This window comes from Podarcis erhardii (genome assembly GCF_964252035.2).
Source record: "Podarcis erhardii genome assembly, chromosome: 16".
In the NCBI taxonomy this organism is placed as follows: Eukaryota; Metazoa; Chordata; class Lepidosauria; order Squamata; family Lacertidae; genus Podarcis; species Podarcis erhardii.
In genome coordinates this window covers 22,337,902-22,358,630 of record NC_138514.1, presented here as the reverse complement: position 1 = coordinate 22,358,630, position 20,729 = coordinate 22,337,902, and the positions used below count along the sequence as shown (strand labels likewise).

General features: G+C 43.0%; 1 protein-coding gene across 5 annotated transcripts in view; it reads right to left on the bottom strand.

Moving 5' to 3' along the window:
- The window catches only part of OPCML (opioid binding protein/cell adhesion molecule like), a 760,205-nt gene that overhangs the window by 3,666 nt on the left and 735,810 nt on the right, over positions 1 to 20,729 (bottom strand). For 3 of the 5 annotated variants that reach the window (XM_081843175.1, XM_081843174.1, XM_081843173.1), the window contains 3 exons: positions 11,678 to 11,798; positions 9,766 to 9,917; positions 8,759 to 8,785 (listed from right to left, as the gene is read on the bottom strand). In XM_081843175.1, the coding sequence (XP_081699301.1) occupies positions 8,759 to 8,785; positions 9,766 to 9,917; positions 11,678 to 11,798 (300 nt within the window). The remainder of the gene's footprint in view (positions 1 to 8,758; positions 8,786 to 9,765; positions 9,918 to 11,677; positions 11,799 to 20,729) is intronic. The other 2 variants (XM_081843177.1, XM_081843176.1) reach the window with 1 other exon arrangement.

The window sequence follows — 20,729 nt, the reverse complement described above, 5'->3', positions numbered from 1 at the left end:
ATATTTTCATTCTCTTTCTTGGGGCCATACTAGAAGATAGGATATTCCATGAGTCCAAGGTTGCATTCAGACACTGGGAATACTGCATCAGTTGTCCTGATTATAATGCTGGCACTTCTGTCTCTTTTTCTAAGGTTCCATTTACACTGCAGTACCTGTTGTGCTATGGAACTGTGGCTATGCTAAATTCCATTCGCACCACTGGGTGTGGTATGAGCCAACTACAAATGTCACTGGATTGCATCATGACTCCCCCACCCTTTCTGCACATGCATTCTTCCATTGCCCCATGATTGCTCCATGAAAAGAGCAGAAAAGCACTTTATCCTGGTATACTGCTCCACATTTTGTCACTTTGCACTCACTATGTTGTGTATTAAGGGGGCTGCAAATGGATTTCCCCCACCTGGAATCAAATAACATGGAAATGAGCACTAAACATGCACTACATTCCACTACTTTTATGGAAGTGGCTTTTATGTTGTGCGAAAGCTCACATATAACATGAAAATTTGTAGTTAGGAAAACATTGGGGGAAACGGAATAAAATGCCACGTGAATGCAGCCAATGGCTCAGTGTTGCTAATTCATGTCAGATGAACCCAGCAGACAAAAAAAGTGGGATATAAAGCAAAATCTGCTAATATATCATACTTCTCAGAGTGGCCACACAGAATAAGATAGAAATAAAGATATGTACGGCAAAAGAACAAGCAATCCTACCATAAACAAATGAAACGGCAACAATTTAAAATATAATACAAAGAACTTGGCAGCAGCAAGACATTGAGGGCTTGTCAAAAGAGAGGTTTTAAGTTTAAAGGGGAAAGGGGGTGGGGGGAAAGAGAGGTTTTAAGAGGGAAGGTATTCCAGACCTATAGCACCACCACTAAAAAGGCCTTGCTTTTTGTGCTTGCTGACCAAACAGCCCAAGTTGATGGTATGGAAAGCATGACCTGCAGAGCTTATTTTAAGCACTGTGCCAGTCTCTATGTGGGAAGAGAACTGTCTCTTGATTTATTGCTCTCTCCAACCTCCTTCTTCCTTACTTTGACTGGGAAAGCAATAAATGGTAGTGCCTGTGCTGGGAAAGGAGGGGGCCACAAAGCATATTTCCCTTTTAAAGGTAAAGGGACCCCTGACCATTAGGTCCAGTCGTGGCTGACTCTGGGGTTGCGGTGCTCATCTTGTTTTATTGGCTGAGGGAGCCAGCGTACAGCTTCCGGATCATGTGGCCAGCATGACTAAGCCGCTTCTGGCGAACCAGAGCAGCGCACAGAAACACCATTTACCTTCCCGACAGAGCAGTATCTATTTATCTACTTGCACTTTGAGGTCCTTTTGAACTGCTAGGTTGGCAGGAGCAGGGACCGAACAATGGGAGCTCACCCAGTCGCAGGGATTCGAACCACCGACCTTCTGATCGGCAAGTCCTAGGCTCTGTGGTTTAACCCACAGCGCCATTGTAAATTGGGGATAGGGAACCTGTGGCCCTCAATATGTTGCTGCACTGCAAGTCCCACTGTCCCTCACCACTGAGCATGCTGGTTGGCACCAATGTGAGCTGAAATAAAATAAAAATCTGGAAGGGTACAGGAAGGCTGTTGAGAGATTTGCAAAGCTCACAAGAAACCCTCTCTTGCTAACTTAAGAGCTGCATTGCCCCCAAGCTACCCCCTCCCACTCCTCACCAATCCCCACTGCAACAATTAGCAACCAAAGAGGCTGGCAACCCTTTGTGCTGATTGATTCATTAATCTGTAATTTTATTGCAACACTGATTGACTCGGAGTCCTGGAATAGAACACATCTGTGCCGAGCTCCTCCCATCTGGAACTCTTTATGAAGTAACTGCTCTTAAATGTTTTACACTCTTGTAGTTTCATTCTCTAGTGAGTGCTTCCCCCTCCCCAGCCCCCATCCGTTCCTGTCCCTCCAGTCTCAGTACATGCAAAGCACTGCTTTCGGTTGTTGTTTAACTAGCTGAATGGCACTCGTCTAATTAAAAATTGATAATGACCACAGTGCACGGGTAGACTGCAAAAGGAGACCGCGGCAATACAGGCTTGGATAATGGGACTGCCATTCCTCTTTCCCCTCTTTTTTCTTTAATACCGGGGGATAGTTCCAGTAATGATGCATTGATTTTTATTGCTTCCCTTTTTAAAAAAATAAATGTATTTCTAGCACACACAGGTTACGAGCGGCTGACTCTTGCTTTTGGGTCTCTGGCTCTATAATGGGGCTATGATGGGGATTGCCAACCTGGTGCCCGTGGGCACACATCTACCTGCAGAGACCTTGTCAGTGTACCTACCTGACAGGTTCCCTCCCCCTGTAGACGTAGGTTTGTAAGAGACATTTTATTGTAGCCATTAAAATATGTTGTGGTGTATGTGGTGACTAGGCTCACATTCACACCATATGTTTAAAGGGCTATACCACTTTGAATAATCATGGCTTCCCCATGAGATTTCTGGAAGGTGCAGTTCATTAAGGGTGCTGAGAGTTATTCCCTACGCAGAATTACAATTCCCAGACTAACAACCAATCCTTCCTCACAGGGAACTCTGAGAATTGTAGTTCTGGGAGAGGGAATGAAGGTTCTCCTAACAACTCTCAGCACCATTAATGAACCACAGCTCCCAGGATTCTTTGGGAGAAGCCATGCCAGTTGAGAGTGTTATCATAGTGCTTTGAATTTATGATGAGAATGTGCCCCCCAAATGTTGGCAAGCCAAAGTTGTGACATTTGTGCATGGAAAGCAAACAAGTAGGAAATACACCGGTAGCCTGTATCTCTTTCTACATACATAGCATGTGCTTCTTGGAGGTGCCTCCCTGCGAAAAAATCCTGCATGGGAATTCAGTTATTCTGCACTCTCATATAAACTGTCTACGGGTTTCATCCACAATATTGCTAAGTAACGTGTTCTGCCAGCACAAGGATTTCTGCTTGTGCAACAGGATTTCCCTCTCCTTGCCCCATGTACCCCATATATCTGCTGTATGGGTTCCCACAACTCTCTGGAGCAGATTTGGGGAGGGGGGTTGCATGTGGGGGGAAAAGATGAGGGGGATCTCGATGCTCAAGCAAAAATCTTTTTGCTGATGATATGTGTTAGTTATGCACCTCTCAGACTAATGGACAGATCAAAGAGCTCTTGGTCACCAGATTTTGTGCTTTCCCAAAGCTCTGATGCAGTTCTTGCTTCCAAAATAATTACCAAAATGTATTTGAAAATAAGCAGTTTGGGAGATAATGCATTTAGAAATGCATATTTGGAGAGAGAATAGGTTTTAAAATGCATTGCTAAATGCCTACTTTGTGGGATTTTGTGCTGATATTGTTGTACCAGCTGAGCAAAGAGAATTTTCTTCCCCATTGAGGAACACGGCTCACTCCCTGGGAAATTTTCTCTTTCGGCTCCCCCCTTACACACACACTGCCACCCACAGAAAGGGCAAAGTTTCTGAGAGTCTGTTTCCCCCCTCAGCCCTCTTCTGTTCACATTTGTTTATATCTATATATCTATATATTCACATTCTTCTTCTGACTTTAGACATCAGTTTTCATGGTGGCTTACAAATGTAATGATGAGGCATAACAATACGAGACGACAATGTGATTCAAAGCAATGAGGAGCAACATTTAAAGGCAGCACACAGGCCATATAGCTTCATGCAAACCCAGGAAACCCAGGCGTGAGCCTCAAAGGGAAATTGAGTCAAGGAACAGCAAGGATGTCTACAGATCCAGTAAGTGGGGTGAGTGGATAACTGTGGGGCAGAGAAGAAACCAAAGCAAACAGGGGTTGCACAAAGTCTAATTAGCGAGGGGTGATTCTGCAATTTCAGTTTCTTATTTTTCCTGACGCGGGTGGCGCTATGGTCTAAACCACTGAGCCTATTGGGTTTGCTGATCAGATGGTCGGTGGTTCGAACCCACGCGACAGGGTGAGCTCCTGTTGCTCGGTCCTAGCTCCTGCCAACCTAGCAGTTTGAAAGCATGCCAAAAAGTGCAAGTAGATAAATAGGTACCACTCAGGCGAGAAAGTAAATGGCGTTTCCGTGCGCTACTCTGGTTTTGGTGTTCCATTGCGCCAGAAGCGGCTTAGTCATGCTGGCCACATGACCCGGAAAAACTGTCTGCGGACAAATGCTGGCTCCCTCGGCCTGTAAAGCGAGATGAGCACCACAAGCCCAGAATCGTCTGCAACTGGACTTAACTGTCAGGGGTTCTTTATCTTTACATTTAAGCTCAGTGATCCACATTTCCACATTGCTTTGCTTTGCTTTTTTTTTTTTTAGTTCTCATGAAAAATTATCAGCATTCTCATGCAAATTTTCTGTAGTTTTTACCTCATATGCACATTTGGCAGAGCATACTGGTATGCCAGATTCACTAATATATGCATTTTTGTGCATGTTATGAAATGAAGCAAGATAATTGGTTTGGAAGTGGGGGAGGAAATCACTAAGAGGTGACATTTCCCAGATATTTCCAACTGGTTTTCTTACTGAATGGTGCTAAATGTGGTAAAACCAATATTTATCTGCATTCAGATAAGCATTTATGTTGGGTGGGGGATTCACTAAAAGAAGCCCCCAAATTGTAGTAGCCATATGTAGAGGCAGAACTGAAGGGGGAATCCATAATTTTTGAGCTGCGCGATACAAATTTGACCCATGTTTTTTTAATGCTGGAGATCTAGCCTATTTATGATGCGCCTAACAATTCCCCTTCATCGCTCTTAAATAAATGCAATCAGCAAAAATCGCAGCAAAAATCAAGGGATTCTTTAAAGAAAAGAGATTCAGGGGAGAGAAAGGCAGGAAAAGAATCCTCGGTGCATAATTATACGCCAAGTTAAATTTCTAGATGCTCAGCCGCAACCTGAACTTTAAAAAGGAACAAGAAGTGAGCTTTCTAACCTCATTAATTTTAAGACAAGGGGATAACAACTATTGTAACGGCAAAAAATTAAAAATAATGGCAGGAGAGAATCTAATTAGCTCCTGTGTTCCTGAATAAGTGGAGAGTTACAAACCCATTTTCTGCAATGAAAAACCAGCTTAGCCAAATTGTTTCATCGCAAACAGAACTTTTATTTTGCTTAATTACAACAGAATGCAGCATTGTGTTCACGAGCATCTACCCAGACAATCTTTGTAGAGCAATTCAAATGAGTTTTGTTGTTAAGGGGAATTCAGCGTTCTCCTTTCCTTTTCCTTTTCCTTTTTTGTGTGTCTTTCTTTCCTTGGTACTTGGAAATCAAATATGGTTTGTGCTCATTCAACGCTGAGATTGGAAGTGTTTGTGAGTCTTTCTATAGAGGAGGGGGAGGCTAATTCAAGTCTGGAGCCAAAGGCAGCACCATTCTGCAAAAAAAGGGAAAGGTGGAGTGGGGGAACAGCAATGCTCTGTGTCTCTGCTGACATTAGCAAATGCTGAACTGACTGTGTCAGAACTAGGAATGCTACGACTAATAACCAGATGCCAATGATTCGGGAAGAAGGGGTTGGGGTAGAGAATACTCATCAGAAATAAAATGTGAAATGTCTGCATTTTTTTTCTAATGGGTTGACATTTTGCAGGTTGGGGAAAATGTAACAGAATCTATCAGTGCTGCTGTCAGCCAAAAGAAAGCCAGCCCTATGATTCAATCCCTCCTCCGTAACGAACTTTGAGATGGCAGTGGGGAAATCCTCATTTAAGGTGAAACGGAAAGGCCCTCTTTCTATCTGAAAACATGGAATAATGCCAGCTTCCCATAACTGAGCAGTTTTCATTACGTGGGCACTTCTGACTTGAATGGTTTCAGATCTCAGGGTTATTAGCAACCCGAGCCATTGTCAGATAGCATAATGCAAGCGTCAGGAAAAATTTTGCCCTCCAGATGTGGCTGAACTACACCTCCATCAGCCCTATCAAGCATGGTCAATGACTGGGGATGATGGGAGTTGTAGTTCAGCAACATTTGGAAGGCCAAAGGTTCCCCACACCTGATATGGAGGAAGACACAGTTGTGATTGTTTGGAAAAGAGTCGTAGTAACTTGCTCTTATCAATGTGGAAATGCATGATGGGAATTGTAGTCCAGCTACATCTGGGAGGCCACAGGCTTCCCACCTGTACTTTAAAAACTGGACTTGTTGAAAACATGTCCATTCAATTCCATTTTGAGGATTTGGGTGTGTTGAAAAATACAAAAAAATAATATTTTAATATGTTAAAATATACCCCCACCCCCCAAAAAAACCCCAAACCCCTCTGGCATTGCCATAGCTTATACAATTTGGCAGCTGTTCTAAAGTCAGCAAGGAATAACGCTGAGTCAGGTGGGTGATGCATCAAAACACTCAAGGTCTTTATTTCAGGCAGGCACTTGAGAAACAGATGTCACTGTGACCTTAGGCTTATGTATAGAAACAGAGAGAGACGTCAGTTCTATCAATACTCTCTATCTCTCTAGTCTGGCTCTGTGTTTTAATATTGAGTTCCCAGAAGGTTGGCTGAGATTTAGCAGAAGTTTAGCAGGAGTATCTCAAAGAGAAAGCACTGCTACAGACTCCTTACTCTCTGACTACTTTACATGCAAAGAACCATAACTGGGATTGCTTCTGTTATATTTTCATTTTTTGGAGGGATTGCTCTGTACCCCGACATGTTGTTGTTATTGTTTATATTATTGTTTTCCCCATTTTTATATATAATTCATTTGTAACTGAAAATCAAGAAAACACACACAAAGAGGCTATAATTTGGGTAGTAGGGATGGGTCGATCTGCCAATTTAGGGTCTCTCTGTTTCTCATTTTTCCAAAGATGTTCAAGGAAATTATATAGCATTTTGGTGTCGATTTCTCCAGATAAGCCCTTTTTTTCCTCATATGCACCTTTGACTAACATGCATAGTTTTCCAAGCAATTTCCCCTAATATGATGCATTTTGCATGTTATTTTCACCAATACATTTCCATGCACACTTTTAGATGCATTTTGTAAACATTGTTGGGGAACGTCACTGCAAAATCTGGTTAAATGCAAATTTCAAAGGATGGCTGTGTTTTGGTTCTGTTACTGTTTCAGAAAGCTGCTAAATTCGCTTTTAAATGTGAACTGAATCAGATGTCTCCCTTGTCCCTATCTCATAATCACGAGCATCAGCATTTGTGAAAGTGGGCTGCTATACGCAGAAAACATTCCTTGCATATATTAGTTCTCCCTTTGCCCTTCCAGTTCCTTCCCTCTCTTGCAGTGTCAATATTTAGCTTTTAAAAAGAGAGAAAATCTCAGTGCAGCACTTAGATTTAAGTGCTATACAAATAAACATCATTTGGAGCAGATGAAGTAGCAGGCAGGCAGCCTGTCCGCCGTTGTTGATCTTCTCTGTGCACTCTGAAGCCACAGGGGAGTGTTGAACTTCCTTGACAGTGGACAGCAGTAAGGCATTGTGCCCTAGAACGCATTCCAAAATTCTATGCAACAGGTAACATAAGAACAACCTGCTGGATCAGACCAATGGTCCATCCAGTACAGCATCTTGTTCTCAGTGGCCAAGCAGGTGCCATTCAAGCACAAGAGCCCTCTGCCCTCCTCTGGTTTCCAGTAACTGCTATTCAGAAGCATTGCTGCCTCCAACTGTGGAGGCAGAGGACAGCTATCCTGGCTAGTAGCCATCAATAGCCCTCTCTTCCATGAATTTGTCTAATCCTCTTTTAAAGCCACCATGGTTGAGGGCCATCACTGCATCATGTGGGAGTGATTTCCATAGTTAGGGTTTCCAATGGTAGCAAGCAAAACACTGTGGGAGGAGAGCAAAGGTTTATCTAGTCCAGAAATCTATACTGTTGGGATATTCCATTCCACATTAAGAACAGGCATGCTTGTTGTGTGTCACATGTCTGTTTACACTCCAGCACAGCTTGCTGTGAACTTCCGTTTGTGTATACCTTTTGCTTTAGCTGTCTTGCTTCGGACAAGAAGGAGATCAGACAGTTTCCTTTTGTCCTGATGTATGCTGAATAAACTGCTTGTAAATATGCTCCCACAACTTCTCCTGCTACTTCTATTGAATAGCGTTTACTCTGCTGTGTAGCATGCTCTAGCTACTGAAGCTTGGGTCGCAGATTCATGCCAAGGACTAATCGCCTGGCACACCGGCCAGTGGGCTGGAACCAGCTGGGGGACTGCCAATTGCCCCCATTTCCTTGGTTGCATGCCAACATATACTTTGTCCATAGGTAACCAGTTGCTTCTAGGAAGCCCACAAGGCAGTCCATGGAGGCAATAGCTGTTTTACTTGATTGCTCCCTTAAACCTAGTACTCACGAGGCATATTTCAAACTTAGAAGTGTGCATTTCAAAGATGGCTGCATTCCACACGGGCATATTATTTCAGAAATTGTCTTGACTTTAAAGGTGAATTGGTTCAAATTTCTCCCCCATCTTTAGCTGCAGTGATCTTTCTGGGAGGTAAGGACACAACCTGCAACATTTTGTTACAGCACTCAGTTATCATGACTGACAACCACTGATATAGGTGAGCTCTGTGAATAAGAGGATGCAGGAAGATGTTCCTGAAGCTAAAATGCCTCCCACAAACCCCACAGGCCTTAGTTCCTTCCTTCCAATGGCGCACCAGCCGGCTTCCCCACCCGTAACACCCATCTGAGAAGCAAGCCCTCTCTCCTTTACTGCAAAGCGGCGTTGGGTTTGCTGCAAGCAAATGAAGGAAGGAGCCATGCTTGTACCAACCTGCTAGTGGTGGAGATTCACTTATCTCTAAAACAGAAGACACAATGGACACACAGGAAGGGGGAAACAGGAAAAGGAAAGAAAAGGAAAGAAAATGTAGTTCATATTTTCAGACAGTTGAATGAATGAATGAATGAACAGATGGATTATTAGAAAGACGGCCCGTTTTATGTAAACAGAGATCACAGCAATGATAATAAGGATGTGACAGACATGACAACGTGTAACACTGCCACAGAGGGTGTATGGCAACCATCTAAGCACTGACAGCATCTACAAGAATCTCTGTGCATCTGTTTTGACAACCCAACATCAGAAAACGCCTTGGGTTTCCCAAGGTTTCCAGCTGGTGCATTCGCTCTGTGGTTTGGAAAGCCATGGGGAATGGGAAGTAAGCCTAGCCTGCTGGGGTTAAACCAAGTGTCTGCTCAGCCCCCAGATCCTTGCTTCAACTGCAGCCTAATAGGTGAGAGGATATAAGAACTGAAGGCGCTGCTGCTGGTCTGATGTGTTCCTTGAAGATCAACCCTTTTCCCTGCAGCTACTTTAATATACTTAAAGCTTCACGCATGAGAGGATGTTGCTGGGAGTATCCTGTTTAACTGCTGCTACCCTTAATGCCTTATGAAAACTCCCAGTTTCTCGTAAGATGAAAACACGAAACCGCAAACGTTCCAGTCCTTGTAAAGGAAAACCTTTAGGCTGTGATCCAGGGAGCAAATCTTGTTGAACTCAGTGAAACTTAACTTCTGAAGCAATAAGCTTAGGACTGCGCTGTTTCTTCCCCAACAAACTCTGCTAGGTAATATTTTTAAATCTGGCCTATCCTAGAGATTTCAGCCTAGGATAAACCCCGCTATGCAATGATGGGATGGCCACTGCAAAGGGGTTTCATGGTCAAGGGTCACCGGAGATGTGTTCCTGTCTTTGAAATCCCTTCTAGCAAGGCTCCACTGTTATCCCATCAGCACAGAATCTCCATGTATCCCAATGGAAGGGGTACCTACCATACAGGATTATACTGGCATTGGTGTTTCCCAGCTTGTTGATGGCCACACAGGTGTAGTTGCCATAATCCTTCTCTGATACATTGAAGAAGGTTAGTGTGGACATCCGGCCTTTGTTCTCAATTCTCACGCCATCCAGCCCATTGGCTAATCTGGAAGAAGACAACATCCTTACTTAATCAGTGTAAACTAGAAGTGGGATTTATTTCCCTCCCAGGATTATGAAAGGATGGGGTATAATGCAGAGATTGGTTTTATCCCAATGATGGGGTGCCTGTGACCCTCCAGTTTGTTCTGAACTACAATGCCCATCACCCCACTGGCTAGGACTGCTGGGAACTCTAGTCACCACAGGCTCTCAGGCTCTGCTTTTGCTCCACCATCTCAGATCAAAAGGTTCTCCAAAGGCCTGTGAAAGGGCACTTTCTAAGGGCCATAGCAGACGTTATATGATAAACTTTATTATTTTAAAGATATGGGTCATACAATTAACTCTAGTGGGTCTACTCTGAGTAGGATACAAGCCATAATTTGTAAAGCACCAATAATAAGCATCATTGTTAGCTGTTATATTTTTTACCATTCCTCTGAAGAGCTCAGAGTGTCACACCGGGTGTTCACTTCTTATCCTCACAACAACCCTAGGAGGTAGACCAGGGTGTGCAATGCTGTCTGGCCCATTGAGCATCATGGCTGTGTTTGGCTTTAGAGGCAGAGTCTCTCAAATCTGAGTTGGACACTCTAACCACTACACTAGACTGCCGAGTTCCATTTTGTGGCATGTTATAGAGTTTACATCATGGCAACACAGCATTCTACATTTCCTAGAATTCCTCTTTCCTTGCCAGTGGCACCAGTCAATGAAAAGAAGTGGGGTTTTGGGAAATACAGAAGGGCTATATCCAACAAAGTCCTACTCAGAGTAGGCACAATGAAACTGATGGGCCTAAGTTAGTCATGTTCATTAACCTCTAGGGTTCTACCAGCATTGGATGCAAACCAGAACGATCTGACATTGTAAGGCAACATCTACTAGACTTTGCCCAGGAGGGAAGTAGAAGTATGGTGCTTGTTTTTGGTGGTGGGCAATGAATTAAAGAAGCACTTTATTCCACTTTGGCTGGCTTTTCAAGGACTCAGGAGCAAACTTCAGGGCTGGAGAACCTGTGCCCCTCCAGATGTTGAACTACAGCCCCAGCCATTGTGTCCTGTTGGATGATGGAAGTTGTAGTCCAACAATGCCTGGAGGGCCACTCATTCACACACACCCTCCCCAACTGTCTACTGGGCAAAGTATACAAAGCAGGGTGAAAACCTGCAACAGCCAAGTGACAATACAGTCAAGCTGAAATTGCACAGAAAAGAATTGCTAAAATTATGTAGCATTTATTTTGCTTTTAGTTTCTATCATGCCCCATATCATATGCAACCTTCTGATGGGCCGCAAGAAACAAGGTAAGCAAATTAAACCAATGCAATCTCAATCCCTAAAACATTGCAATCCTTTAGTCTGTTGTTTTATTTTAATATGAAATATAGAGACTGAAGGATTGCTGTAAGGAAGATTGGGGAGAGGTATGGGACACGGGGAGGGATTGCTTTCTGATCACAAGTCCCCCTAGATGTGCAACATTTAATTTCAGAAGCAAGGCAAGCAAAGCCTGCCTGAAATCAGTGCCCTTTAATTTAGAACCCCTTCATGGCAGATATATTGGGGTGGGCTTGTATGCAACTACTCAGTTTCAAAGACCCTCTGCACATGCTCAAAGGCACTCTTGCAACTTCACACCCACTAGGATTGAGCCTGGGCATTCCATGAGGGCTGACACGTGTCTGATCTGACTGATGGAGCAATCTTGGCCTGGGGGAGTCACTCTTTGCCATGGATCCTTTGAACAGCTTGCTTGCGTACCTGGTTTCTTCTTTAAACCACTGAAATTCCGCTACAGGGACAGCTGAGGCTTCGCAGGACAGGGTCCCCCTCTGGCCAACTGAGACGCCTTTGTTCTTGGCACTGGAGATGGACGGAGGATCTGCAGAGGGAAAACAGGTCTGAGATTTTTTTTAAGCATCACTTCGGTCCTTTACCTCTGCCTAATTTCTACTACGCCTTGCTGGCTTTCATGGGATCAGCACACAAGGCTTTCACTCCCCTAGCAACTCTAGTGATGGAGTAGGCTGTGCAGTGTGGCTGCTTGTTTGCCTTCCCCAGTCTGGAGCAGCCAAACACCAGTGTCAATTCAGCCATACATTTCTGAATCTAGGGAGATGAAGAGTGTTATAGGAATTCTAATGTCTCATATATATAAATCATATGTTCATAAATGTACCAGACAAACACATACCTAAATATATAAAACACATGTCTGAAACAGTGTTTTAAAGCCATTTTGACGCTTTCAATGACCTCAAATATTCCTCTTCAGTTTGGATGGAAATGGGAAAAGCCTCCCCTTTGTCTCTGTGCTCACAAATCCTGCCTTAAGGGCACATTTGTGTATGAATAGGGTGAGCCTGTAGGAATTAAGTATTTATCATCACAAAAGAATGGCCAGGCTGTCCAGGTAACCCATTAACAGCCAGGTAAACCCATTAACTGGACGTGGGTGGCGCTGTGGTCTAAATCACAGAGCCTAGGGCTTGCCGATCAGAAGGTCGGCAGTTCAGATCCCCACGACGGGATGAGCTCCTGTTGTTCGGTCCCTGCTCCTGCCAACCTAGCAGTTCAAAAGCACATCAAAGTGCAAGTAGATAAATAGGTACCGCTTCGGCTGGAAGGAAAATGGCGTTTCTGTGTGCTGGCCACATGACCCAGAAGCTGTACGCCGGCTCCCTCGGCCCATAAAGCAAGATGAGCACTGCAACACCAGAGTCGTCCGTGGCTGGACCTAATGGTCAGGGGTCCCTTTACCTGTACCTTTACTGCCAGACAGAGTTCTGCTGTAGACTGCCCCTTCTGTGATAGACCGCCCCTTCTGATGATGTATTGGGGGGGGGTCTTGAGGTACAGGGTGGCAATTCCACGCCATTGTTGCTCTGTGTTCCTCCTCCCTCCTGTGTGTGTGTGTGGGGGTGAGCACCCTGTTGCAACAGTTTAATAAAGATCAGGCTTACTTACTGGTTTGCTTCTCAATATTCTCTGGTTGGCCTCTGTTATTTTCTCCTACCGATAGAGAGCCTACATAAAGACTCTATACGGGCTCTTGGGAACCCCATAAGGGAAAGGGAGCAGTTTTTCTTACAACAAAGAGCAATGCAAATAAAGCTATAGGTTATCCCTATTCCTCATTAGGCTTTTGATGGGCTTAGTCAGGGGCAGCAATGCTTCTCAATACCACTTGACAGAAACTGCAGGAGGAGAGCACTCTTGTGCTCATATACATGAAGGAGCATCTCCACCTCCTTTGTTCAGCTCCTGAGGTCCAGCTCTGAGGGCCTTCTCATGGTTCCCTCACTGCAAGAAGTGAGGTTACAGGGAACCAGGCAGAGGACCTTCTCGGTAGTAGCGCCCACCCTGTGGAATGCTCTCCCGTCAGATGTCAAGGAAATAAAGAACTATCTGACTTTCATTTTTTATATATATAAATATTTATTAAGGTTTTTTTTTTATAAAAGAAATGCACAAATAATAATATCATAACAAAATCTCATAACTTCTTTGGACTTCCTCACGTCTCCTGCTCCCACTTACATCGTTGAAAAATTTTTTCGAGCAAATTATCATCTTGTTTACAATCTTATTTCCACTCATTTAAATATAATCTAACAATTCTCCAAAAGGTTTATGTTTTCCTTAATCTCACTTATCATCAAATTCCAGTCTAATTTAGTGGTGGCCAATTATTTTATGATCAAGCATCCTTCTTAACATTCAACCAAATTACAATATTTTTGTAAATAAATCTTAAATTTCTTCCAATCTTCTTCAATCCTTTCTTCTCCCAGGTCTCGGATTCTGCCAGTCATCTCCGCCAATTGCATATAGTCCATCAGCTGCATCTGCCACTCTTCCAGTGTGGGTAGATCTTGAGTTTTCCAGTTCTTAGCGATGAGTATCCTTGCTGCCGTTGTTGCATACATAAAAAATGTTCGGTCCTTCTTTAACACCCTCTGGCCGACAATACCCAGGAGGAAGGCTTCTGGTTTCTTAGGGAAGGTATACTTAAATACCTTTTTCAACTCATTATATATCATTTCCCAGAAGGCCTTCACTTTAGGGCAGGTCCACCAGAGGTGAAAGAATGTTCCTTCATTTTCTTTACATTTCCAACATTTATTATCAGACAAATGGTATATTTTGGCAAGTTTAACTGGGGTCATGTACCATCTGTATATCATTTTCATTACATTTTCCTTCAAAGCATTACATGCAGTGAAGTTCAGCCCATTGGTCCACAACCTTTCCCAGTCCTCAAACATAATGTTATGCCCAATGTCCTGTGCCCACTTTATCATAGCCGATTTAACCATTTCGTCTTGTGTGTTCCATTTTAACAGCAAGTTATACATTCTTGATAATACCTTAGTCTTTGGTTCTAACAATTCTGTTTCCAACTTCGATTTCTCCACCTGGAACCCTAACTTTTTATCATTTTTAAAGACTTCTTTAATCTGAGCGTAATGTAACCAGTCTCGCACTTTATCCTTCATTTTCTCCAAACTCTGCAATTTCCAATTGTCTCCATCTTTTTCTAATATTTCCCAATATTTTGGCCATTTGGCCTCCATATTGGGTCTTTTTCGGGCCTTAGCTTCCAGAGGGGAAAGCCACCTCGGAGTTTTGTTTTCCAATAAGTCTTTGTATTTTGTCCAGACGTTGAATACTGCTTTCCTGACAATATGGTTTTTAAAGGCCTTATTGATCTTAACTTTGTCATACCATAGGTATGCGTGCCAACCAAAAGCATTGTTAAAACCTTCCAGATCCAATACATCAGTGTCTTCGAGAAGTAGCCAGTCTTTTAGCCAGCAGAAAGCTGCGGCTTCATAGTACAAATTTAAGTCTGGCAGGGCAAAGCCCCCTCTTTCTTTCGCATCAGTTAATATCTTAAACTTAATTCTGGGCTTTTTGCCCTGCCAGACAAATTTAGAAATATCTCTCTGCCACTTCCGGAAGCACTCCGTCTTGTCCACAATTTGCAATGTTTGAAACAAAAACAACATCTTTGGCAATACATTCATCTTAATAGCAGCAATTCGGCCTAACAAAGAAAGCTTCAATTTTGTCCAACTGTCCAAGTCTCTCTTAATTTCAGACCAACATTTTTCATAATTATCCTTAAATAGACTCAGATTTTTTGCTGTTATGTTTAGCCCTAGGTACTTTACTTTTTTTACCATAGTTAATTCTGTTTCTCTCTGAAACCGTTCTGACTCTATGTCTGTCAAATTTTTTCCCAGCACCTTAGTTTTCTGTTTATTTAGTTTAAATCCCGCCACCCGACCAAAGTCTTGAATCAATTGCAATACTCTTTTCGTACTAGGTTCTGGCTCCTGCAGAGTCAAAACTAGGTCATCTGCAAAAGCTTTAAGTTTATATTGTTTCGCTCCGACCTGAATCCCTTGCACCAACCAGTCCCCTCTAATCAAATTCAAGAGCACCTCCAGAACCGAAATAAATAACAGGGGGGAAATCGGGCAGCCTTGTCGTGTTCCTTTTTCAATTTTAAACTCTTCTGTAACCACATTGTTAACTATCAGTTTTGCCTTTTGTTCTGAATATATTGCATCAATTCCATTCTCAAAACCCCGTCCCACTCCCATTTCTTTTAGATTTCCCTTCATAAATTTCCACGAGATATTATCAAAGGCCTTCTCCGCGTCTATAAAAATTAACACTGCTTTTGTATTTATGTCTGTTTGCAAAAGTTCTAAAATGTCAATAATGTTCCTTGTGTTAGCAAACATGTGTCTACCTGGGAGAAAGCCTGCCTGATCTTTATGAATTACTTCATTTAAAACTCTTTTAAGTCTGCTTGCCAAAACGTCAGCAAATATTTTGTAATCCACATTTAAAAGGGAGATGGGACGATAGTTCTTGAGTTGTGTCTTTTCAGTTTCTGATTTTGGTATCAATGTGATAAAAGCTTCCTTCCACGATTCCGGCGCCTTCTTTCCCTCCATAATTTCATTACTGACCTCCATCAATGGTTGTATCAAATAGTCTCTTAATGTCTTATAATACTTGGAGGTCAGGCCATCTGGCCCTGGAGATTTGCCCAGTTTCATGTTCTGAATGGCTTGTTCGATCTCTTGTGTTATTTTACTGTTCAGGAGTGATCTATTTTCTTGTGACAGTTTTTTAAGTCCATTTTTTTCCAAAAATTGTTTAATCTCAACCTCATCCTGCGGCCCTTGGGTGTATAATTTTTTGAAATATTTCTGAAAACACTTTCCAATCTCCACGGGGTTCTGGATGTTTCTTCCTTCAATTTCCAGGTTTGTGACTATATTTAACTTTTGTCTCTTCTTCAACTGCCAAGCCAGCAGTTTCCCACATTTGTTTGCCGATTCAAAAGTTTTTTGTTTCATTAGTTTAATCTTCCACTCTATTTCCTGGTTTATCAGTTTAGAATATTGTGCCTGATGGAGTTTAATTTCTCTCAGAATCGGCTGTGACTTCGGATTTGATCTTAACTTCTTCTCTAACTCTTTAATTTTCTCCAAGATCTTATCTTTCCTCTCATTTTGTGTTCTTTTCTTTACAACATTCTGTTGTATCAAGAACCCCCTCATCACGGCTTTGCTTGCGTCCCAAATAATTCTTTTTTCCACCATGGTGTTCATGTTTATCTCAAAGTAGTCCTTCAAAACTTTTTGGGCCTTCTTAATGATCTCCTGATCTCTAAACAAATTGTCATTCATCTTCCATCTAAAGGAACCGGTTGGTAATAATGTCATGTCCATTTTCAGTGCATTATGGTCGGAGCAGGTCTTTGGGCAGATTTCCACTTTCCTGACCTTGGGTGCCAGACCTCTAGTTATCCATATTTGGTCGATTCTTGTCCAAGTCAGCTGGGCTTCAGAGAAAAATGTACCTTCTTTTCCCAAGGGGTTCTTCATTCTCCAGATGTCAATCCAGTCCATATTGTCTGTCATTTCAAAAAAGGTCTTTGGTAGTCTGCCATCTTTCGTGACATTTTGACTTTGTGACTTATCCATGTTAGTTGATACGACCCCATTCATATCTCCCATCACAATGATGTTGTCATAGTCCAGATACTCCAGCATAGTCTCATGCAACTTCTTATAAAATTCCGATTTCCCTTCATTTGGTGCATAAATTCCTAATAACAAAATCTTCTCTCCTTGGTGTTGTATTTCGATTGCCAAAGTTCTTCCATGTTCATCTTTGAATAAAAATTTAGGTGACAGGCTCTCTTTTGCATATATCACCACACCTCTCTTCTTTACTGTGTCTGAAGATATAAATTCCTGACCAAGTCTTTTGTTTATTAACACTTTTCTATGGAGCCTAGTCACATATGTTTCTTGTAAACAAATAATGTCCAATTGTTCCTTTTTTAATATATGAAAAAATTTCCTCCTTTTTTCCGGAATGTTACAGCCATTTATATTCCAGCTCAAAAGTTGCAGAGACATCCTGAATAAATCTGGTTATTTTTCTGGGGGTGGTACTTTATTCTCCGGGTCTTCAGGGTCCGAGGGTGCATGTACCCCTGGTGGTTCAGGCCCCGAGGGTAATTCAAGTCCTTTGTGAAGGTCCTCTCCGTATGCAGTCAGAAACTTATCTTTGTCTTCCGATGTTCTAATTTTAATCTTCTTCCCTCTAAAAGTGAAAGATAATCCTTGGGGAAAATACCACCTGAAGATGATTGAGTTGCTCCTCAACAATCTTGCTAGTTCCAAATACTCAGATCTAAGATCCAAAAGTTGTTTAGGAATGTCCTTGTAAATTTCAATTCTTTTGTCCAAGATGTCCAGTGACTTTCCGTAGTGCAGGCCCAAAATCTTGTCCCTTTCCTCCTTTGATCTCAATGTTATCAAACAGTCTCTGGGTTTGTCTTTCTTTATAAGTCTTCCAAGCCTGAAAGCTGATACGATTTTAAAGTCTTTTTTCTCTAGGTTCCAGGACTTGGAAAATATTTTGGTCAGAAACTCAGCTAAGTTGTCTTCTTCCACTTCTGGTACCGACCTTATCCTTAAGTTAGTCTCCCTGTTCCGCAATTCAATCATAGAAAGGTAGGTCTGGTGTTCACCTACTTGTTTACTGAGTGGTCTTACCTCTTTCTCTAACTTTCCAAGTCTTTGGCTGGTATCTTCAGCCAGTTTCCGATTTTCACCTGCAGCCTCCTTCAATTCTCCAATTGCTTGTGCATTCTGTGCCACTTGTCCAGTTAGTCTATTTAAGCATTCTGTGTTTTGGTCGATTTTAAATGTTTGCTCATCGGCTTTTTTATTCAAAGATTCCACTCTCTTGTCCAAAGATTCCAATTTTTCATAGATTTTCTCTAAAATAGAGGCAGTTGTTCCTGAGGCCATATCTTCCAATTGTAATTCCTCAGTTTCTCCTTCCCCTGCCCGTGGCAGCGAAGCAGCTTCTTCCTCAGAAAGCAAAATAGGCACAGACGATCTACGTGACTGTAAGGCTGAGGCTAGGGTTGTTTGTCTAGTTCTTACTCTAGGTTCCTTTTCTTTAGACTCCTTTTTTCTTGCACCACTCATTCCAAAGTTATCTAAAAGTCAAGGTCAAGCTGAGTTATTCCCATGAGAAAGAAACGGCCCAGATGGTGACAGTCAGGCAGGAGGCCGGGAAAGAGAAAGTAAAACAATGCCACTGCTGTAAATCCCAAAACCTCTAGGGGGAGCTTAAAATGTCTTTCGGGAAGAGATCAATTCCAGTAAAGTTCATAAAATCAAAATTAATGTCCAGAAACCTTCAAATAAAAAGTTTTAGCAGAGTTGGTATTCAAAGAACACAATGTCTCAAACAGTGCTTGCTGGTATTCCAAATGGTGCCTCACAGTAGCAAATCCAAACCCCCTCAGATTGTTTCCAAGTTTATATTCAAAATATCCAGATCTGCAGACTGACTGCTACAGTTACTCAGGCAGTTCCAGCACCTGGGTTTCTTACTTAAATTGTAATTCCAATAGAAGAGGATATCACAGTCCAAGTCAAAAACATAAAATCCAATGCTTACAGTCCTTATTCTACTTCAAAAGAAGTTCAGTGGGTGCTCAGATCCATTAGATTAAAAGTTCACTCTCTGCCTCCACTCCTCCTGCTCTTTGCTTTGAAGTTCAATAGCAGCGGAAGACGGACTTCCTTTTTTTTCGTCACTCCGCTTTCAGCCAAATTCAGTAACTTTTAAGTCTTTAGATTTTTTAAAAGTCCTTATTACTAACGGGTTGTTGCTTTCCGAAACAAAAATTTCAGGAAGAAAGGTCAGCGCTCACCGGCAACAGCTACGCGGCTTCGCTCCGTTGATTGCGGAACAACCCTCAGCGCCGCTACCCCCTCCGCGATCCGGGGCCCCTTACGGGGTTCCTTCAACGTTTTGGGGGCAGCTCCTGGCGCCCGCCGGGTCCCAAGACCGCAGGCTTCTGCCGCCTGCGGTTTTCCGATGTGGGTCTCCGCTTCGCCGTAGCGGACGACCCGTTTTCAGCGGAGCTTCCCTCTCCCGGTTAGAAGAGGGCAGCCATTACTGTTCGCGCCGCCTCCGGAAGTCGAACTATCTGACTTTCAGAAGACATTTGAAGACAGCCCTGTATTGGGAAATTTTTAATGTTTAATGTTTTACAATTTTTTAATGTGCTGTAAGCCACTCAGGGGACGCGGGTGGCACCGTGGGTTAAACCACAGAGCCTAGGACTTGCCGATCAGAAGGTCGGCGGTTCGAATCCCCATGACGGGGTGAGCTCCCGTTTCTCAGTCCCTGCTCCTGCCAACCTAGCAGTTCGAAAGCACATCAAAGTGCAAGTAGATAAATAGGTACCACTCCAGTGGGAAGGTAATCGGCGTTTCTGTGCGCTGCTCTGGTTCACCAGAAGTGGCTTAGTCATGCTGGCCACATGACCCGGAAGTTGTACGCCGGCTCCCTCGGCCAATAAAGCGAGATGAGCGCCGCAACCCCAGAGTCAGCCACGACTGGACCTATTGGTCAGGGGTCCCTTTACCTTTACCTTTTTAAGCCATCCAGAGTGTCTGGGGAAAACCAGCCAAATGGGCAGGGTATAAATAACAAATTAATAATAATAATAATAATAATAATAATAATAATAATAATAATAATAATTTCCCCCTTGCAGGCTTCCCACAGGCATCCAGGTGGCCGTTGTTGAGAACAGGATGCTGCAGCCAGTGGGCCATTGGCCTGATCCAGCGGGCAGCTTTCTATGTTCTTGTGGGCTTGAGTGTGCCTTTGTGGGAACTTCAAGATGTGGGGAAAGATTGCAAGCAACTGAGGGGTGGGCACCTATAGAGAAAGGGTCAGCATGATAGGAATGTGTAAAATTATGCATGGAATGGATTAAGTGGATAGAGAAAAGCTTTTCTCCACTCAGAACACTAGAACTTGTAGACATCCAGTGAAGCAGAATATTGGAAGACTCAGGACAGATACAAGAAAGGACTTCTTCACATAGCACACAGTTAAACTATGGAACTTGCTCCCACAGGAGGCAGTGATGGTCACCAAGATAGATGGTGTTAAAAGGAGATTGGACAAAATTCACGGAGGAGATGGCTGCCAATGGCTACTAGACATGATGACTATGCTTTGCCTTCACAGTTGGAGACAGCAATGCTTTTAAATACCAGCAACTGGAAACCACAGAAGAGGAAGGGTATGTTTATGCTCAAATTCTGCTTGCAGGTTTTCCTCAAGCATTTGGCATGCCACTGTGAGAATAGGATGCTGGATGAGCCCTCTTTGGCGTGACGCAGCACAGGCTCTGTTGCAATTGCTCTATAGGACTTCAGCTTCACAGGCCTGGTTTAAA